Source organism: Taudactylus pleione, unplaced genomic scaffold (genome assembly GCF_031769625.1).
Source record: "Taudactylus pleione unplaced genomic scaffold, aTauple2 ptg000324l, whole genome shotgun sequence".
Taxonomy (NCBI): Eukaryota; Metazoa; Chordata; class Amphibia; order Anura; family Myobatrachidae; genus Taudactylus; species Taudactylus pleione.
Window position 1 is genome coordinate 537,719 of NW_028284725.1, and position 6,000 is coordinate 543,718.

General features: G+C 50.3%; 1 protein-coding gene across 2 annotated transcripts in view; it reads right to left on the reverse strand.

Annotated features, from left to right (window-relative positions):
• The window catches only part of TRPM4 (transient receptor potential cation channel subfamily M member 4), a 153,526-nt gene extending 148,017 nt beyond the window's left edge, over nt 1–5,509 (reverse strand). Inside the window, exons 1-2 of one of the 2 annotated variants that reach the window (XM_088443040.1) lie at nt 5,333–5,509; nt 1,094–1,189 (exon numbers count right to left, since the gene is read on the reverse strand). In XM_088443040.1, the coding sequence (XP_088299166.1) occupies nt 1,094–1,096 (3 nt within the window). In that variant the 5' untranslated portion in view covers nt 1,097–1,189; nt 5,333–5,509. The remainder of the gene's footprint in view (nt 1–1,093; nt 1,190–5,332) is intronic. The other variant, XM_088443039.1, reaches the window with a different exon arrangement.
• Nucleotides 5,510–6,000: the final 491 nt, after the last annotated feature.

Here is a 6,000-nt window from a genome sequence, read left to right on the forward strand (position 1 = left end):
ATGCAACGGCGTTCCAACGGACAGACGCTCCTGTGTTTCTATGACCACTCCCCATCACCACCCCCAAAATGCTCACAGCCTGTCAATCACTCTGCAATGGCTTCCTCTGTGAGTGCGAAATCGCACTGTGATCGCTGCTCGCACGCAGTGTGGCTTATGCGCATTAGTGAACTATTGACCGATGTGCGTACGTAATTGCAATTGCCTACACTGCTGAATCAGGCCCATACCCTTTAATATACTTTATACATTTTGACTTTTGGCTGAGTGGAGACTTTGGACATTAAAATTGATTTACCATTTACTGATTCACCAATGATCACAGTTGCTAATACCCACGCAATCGGCCGATTGTTGTGTTCTGCGCATGTATATGCATCGCAGTGCGCGTGCACGAACTAGCTATTGCGATTGGGATAGCGACAGCAGAAGCTACGCAGACCCCTCACAGAGTGATTGACAGGATGCACCATTTGTGTGTGGTGACAGGGGGGGGGGGTCGGCCAAACACAGGCGTGCCAGTGCGTTTGAATGCCGTTGCATGGGCGTGCATAAAATATCCACTGCGATACCACACGCAGCCTGAGGTCTCATAGCGTGCGCTGAAGTTAGCAATTCCTGAGTGAGGTCTGACCTGCCTTATCTGTGTGTATGGGTCCGATGTTACTGATTATTTAGCTATGTTGCCAAAGTATACGGATGTGAGTAAGTGGAAGTGGGCGTCCTTATGTTAGGTTGCGATCACAATGCGAATGGAAACATTTACATATCACCGCCGATATTAGCAACTGCGTTGCATTGATATTAGCAGAATAGCGATCCTTGCTGAATCAGGCCCAATATCCAATCAGCACAAACTTCACCAGTGTCCTAAAATATAGGTTTACTTTAAACGGGATGTAGTCAGCATCCCGGCGTGCGGGATACCGATGGGCAAAATACCGTCACCAGAATCCTGACCGCCGACATCTCGAAGGTAAGTATTGGGCATTAGGGGGAGGGTTAGGCATTAGGGGGAGGGTTAGGGTGCGGGGAGGGGGAGGTTAGGTTTAGGCACCAGGGAGGGAGCGGTAGGGGTAAGGATTAGACTTACCATCTGTCCTTATGGGTGTCGGGATTCTGTCTGTCTGGGTGCCACTGTCGGTATTCTGACCTGCGGCATCCCGACCGCCAGGATCTAATACCCAACCTGTTTAAAAAGTTAATAGTAATAAAAAACAACTAATAACATATTGTGCAACAAAATTAGAAAAGCATGAATGCCATATAAAATGTGATATACTTGCAGATGATTAACATTATAGGCTATGGGTCTCGCAAGCGGGTCGATGGTACCCAAATGCGCATGCGCACGACGGAGGGAGCTCCGTCGTGCGCATGCGCGAGACCCGGGTATCCGTCGCTCGGGGTCTCGCACCAAAGGGGGCGTGCTGTCGATGGTGAGTGACAGCACGCCCCCTTTGGTGGGTGTGCCGGGGGCGTGGCTGCCAGACGGAGGCGTTCCCATGGGAACGCCTACCGTCTGGGTCCGGCCCCACTGACATCACTAGTGATGTCAGTGGGAGTGATTTTGGCTCTGATAGAGCCAAAATCACTCCAGGGCTTGCGGTCACCGAGACCCTACCACAGGGTCTCGTCGCAAGCCCGATGGTCGCGATGGTCTTGACCATCGCGACCATCAACATGGACGCTCGCATAAGCTGTGGGTGGTAACCCACAGCTATGCGAGCGTCCAAGAGGCCGCTCCAATGTTAGGTAGGAGGGCCCTGATTCAGAGCGAGCGCTCTTGTCAGAGCGTCCGGCTCTGAATCAGGCCCTATGTTCACTTTTTGTGAACTTTATTTACTCCTCTAGACAGAAAAGTTTTTTTTTGTCTCAAAGGAAATCCGTCTTTAGCTGATGTAGTGTGTTATACAATATAGCAGCTATTACACAGAAGATGGATATTTCCTCTATAATAATCAAGCACACACAATTATTTGCCTATTTAAGAACCACTTGGAGACGTATTTAGTTTAAATAGGTAAACATTGATTTCCTTCTTCATCCCAGGGGATCTCTCACACACAGTAATAGAAAGGCAATCAGGAGTTAATGGTCGGCTCTTATCTGAAATAGTGACCTGTCCCAGCTTCACATGAGAGCAATTTCATCTTGCCACAGCCCCCTGCATCGGGTTGGGTATGAGATCCCGGTGGTCGGTATGCCGCTGGTCAGAATACCTACAGCCAGTGGCGTCACAAGGGGGGTGCGGGGCACACCCGGGTGTCTCCTGCCGAGGAGTGACACCAAGGTTCAGAGTCCCCTTCAGTGACAGGAGTTGAGTGCTGCACTGTAGTATTAAGTGCAGCACTCAGCTCCTGACACTGTGAGAGAGCTGGCACTGTACTCAGGGCACCCCCACCAGTAGAAGCACGGGACCGTGGGGGCTTGGGCCGCGAGGCCTTGCCCCCTGCCCGCAAGGCCACTACCCATTTTCGTGAACACACTGCTATGCCGTGCACACAGCATCCCTCCCTGCCCCCAGTAGCGGCCACTCACCCCATACAGTGCCCTCAGTTGCAGTCCCCCTATACAGTGCCCCCAGTAACGCCCCCCCTATTCTCTGCGAGTTCCCATGCCCCCTTAGACACACACACATACAAAAAAAAAGCAACTTACCTGATCCCCGCTCCCGACGACAACCGCCGCTGTCCACTCCTCCGACCCGCTCTTGCTCTGCACTATGGGATGGGAGAGACGTCATGATGTCTCTCCCATCAACCACTGCAGGGGGAGTCGGAAGGCAGAGCTCATGAGTGAGCTCCAGCCGGCTCTCTCCGTGGACGACGCAGCAACCAATGAGAGTCTGTCTGACTCTCATTGGCTGCTATAACAAACACACAGCCACCGCTGGCGGCTGTGTGTTTGTAAACTGTGTAGGGCAGGCCGCTCTCACTTCGGTTTGCCCTTCACTTGGAGCCCGGGGGACACTATCGAGAGTGCAGCCCCTGCACCACAGCGGGCCCCGGTGCAATGCACCGGCTGCACTGCCGCTAGTTCCCCCCCTGAGCTGGTATTAGCCTCTGCCTCTTCCCCATGCAGGACTATCAGCAGTGGCAGCTATGCAATGGGTGGTAGGGGTGCTATCAGCCACAGGCCCTTGAAATCTTGGGGCCCTTGGGAAACTGCCCATTTAGCCTATAGGTAGAGATAGCCCTGCACGCAGGCAGATTTGCAATTGCGACCCTTGTAGATATGGTAATGCAGCAGGAGGCATCACGCTTCCTGTGCGTTATTTATCCGAGCTGCGTTGTCCAACAGCCGGCCGCCGCAGTTTAGAGGAAGAGGCCAGGAAATCTCCATCAGCCGACAGAGATTATGGATTCTTTCCTCCCCCGCAATGGCTCTGAAATGCCTCTATTTCAGGAAACGGAGGGCATCGCTGCCCCCTCCTCGCCCACAAACAGCAGCATACTGTCAATCACTGCCAGTCTGCTGCCAGTCTGCGAGCGAGCGAGTTAGCAGGTCCCAGTCTGCACTAGCAAGCACTGCTGAATTAGGCCCTCTGTCCTCATTACCTTAAGTTACTGTTAAACAACGTGACAGCTTGCGTGTTGAGGGATAACCATAATTCCGAAGATGGACAGGTGACCTGACTACTACTCATGGACCTATTGTCTCTATTAGAATCTAATTGTGTGGTTAGGATAAGGCTAAAAAAATATCTAAAATCAGCGGTGAAACATTCTGAAGTTTAAAGCAAAATGTGTACTGAGGTGAATTTTTAAATTCTGCTTGTCCCTAATGTATTAGCATAATTCTACACCAAACCACATTTATGTACTCGTATATGTGCTTACTTTTCCAGAATAATAGGCCTGAGAGAGTAACCCATCCTCTAAGATCCTGCCCACTTCCCCTGTGAAATGGGTTGGACAGGCAGGGCCGGCAGCAGAAATCTTCGTCTGGTACACTGATGTCTCTGGGGGCATCGGAGGCAGAGCAGACCGGGAGGACACGACCACAGAGCAGGTAAGTTGAGGAGAGGGGAGTGAGGAGGGTGCAGGGAGGGGAGTGCAGACCCCAAAAGCCCCTCTTCACCTACCTCAGACCCTTATGACCATCCTCAGACTGCAGCACCTTCCTCAGCCTCCCATCACTATCCTCAACGACAGCCCCTATCACCTTCCTCAGCCTCCAAGCCCTGACCACTGCAGCCTGTCAAGTCAGCACGGTTGGGGAAGGTGTGCGGCGACGTGATTTACGACGCGACCTATGATGTCACACCACCACATTGCAGGCTTCAAGGCCACACCCGGGCCACATCTGAGCCACCTGGAAGAACCCAGCTCTGCCAGGGCCAGGCTACAAGGGAGTTGGGCGACTGTACTGTGCCCACTGTGGGGTGGCGCCTTGTGGGGCTGCTCAGCTGTAACGTCAAGCCGACTCTGTGACTGAATTGCCTCGAGCTAGCCCAGTGACCAGCTGATGGGGACCAGCTTGATTGATTATGTTTAGCCTAGTTGTGCAGCACCGGCTAAAGCAGTGAGTCTCTGGCTCCATTTGTGCTCCTCTGGACCATGGGGCCTCTCTGTTCCCCGGGGCCCAGTACTGGTGTTCCCTTAGGTGTGATGACGCATTTCACAGAGCATTGCGTTATTTTATCTCCGTTGTGTGATTGTCATCACGTCACTACGGCAGCATCCTGTACCCCACCACTCCAGGGCCTGCATTAAGGATTGTGGGGGCCCCAGGGCAACTAACTAGTGGAGGTCCTATTAATAAAATGATCAATACGATATGTTTGTTTGTGATGTTATTAAAAGTATAAGGTAGAAATATTCCCAGCACCACAAATGTGTTAAACACGCTGTAGTGCCCCCAGTCCCCATTGTGCAACACAGAAACCCCAGTTCACATTGTGCCAGTGTCCCCCACGCTGTGTGTGTGTATGCTTTTGTGGAATACCCCGACAAGTGTTTATTTCCTAATTTATCATTAGCTCCAGAAAGCGCTGATTTATACCCCTTTCTGCTGTTTACAGCAGGTTTTATCTCTAGCTAACAGTAATAGACTGAACATGTCCTTGAGAGTCACTGCTCCGTGTTTGGCACGGTAAGAACTGATAATACAAGTATCATGCTTGCTATATTTTATAAAGTTCTAGTAAGACTGATAAGTCTTCCACAAAGCACCATTGTAAGTAAATGATACAATTCCCCAAGCCATAGATATCAGGGATAAAAAAGGGAATACATATAAAGGTCCTTGGGGCAAGTAAAAATCCTACCCATACACAATATACACACAGACAGCAGCACTTTCCCATGTAAATAACTGTAAATCCTACCTGTATCTTACTAGACATCCGGTCACTGGTAATTGTGTCGTGCACCCAACAACTGGAACTGATTACTGTAGCTCTCCCTTTGGTGATAGGTTAGATGACGTGTGTATGTGGGGTGTACTGCAGCAGTCCTCCCAAGTTCAGATGCATCACCTGTGCTAATGGCTGACCCACACAGGAATCAGTGGAATGCCCTTCAACCAAACATGTATGGGACCAGTCACTGTTAGTCAACATGCAATACCTGATGTTTATCCTGCAAGTAGCATCATGTCAGACAGTGCATGTTACATTTACATGAGATAACTTGTAGAATGGGGAGGCGCGGATAATCTCTATAGCAATCAGTCATATTTGGATCAAGTTACCTTAGTAAGCAGATGGACTGCGGTTCTCATTGTCATGCTCCAGGCCATAGAGAACATCCATATGTAATATAGGGCCTCATTTATTAATGAGTTTTATCACCAGATAAATGTGACTGTGTATAATAAATGGTGCTCCAGCCAATCAGCTCCCGACTGTCAACTGTTAGAAAAGTGACAGTTGGGAGCTGATTGGCTGGAGCACCATTTATCATACACAGTGACATTTATCACTCGTTTTGGCGATAAAACTCGTTAATAAATGGGGGCCATAAAGTGTTGTCACATTTATAGAGCACACAGCCA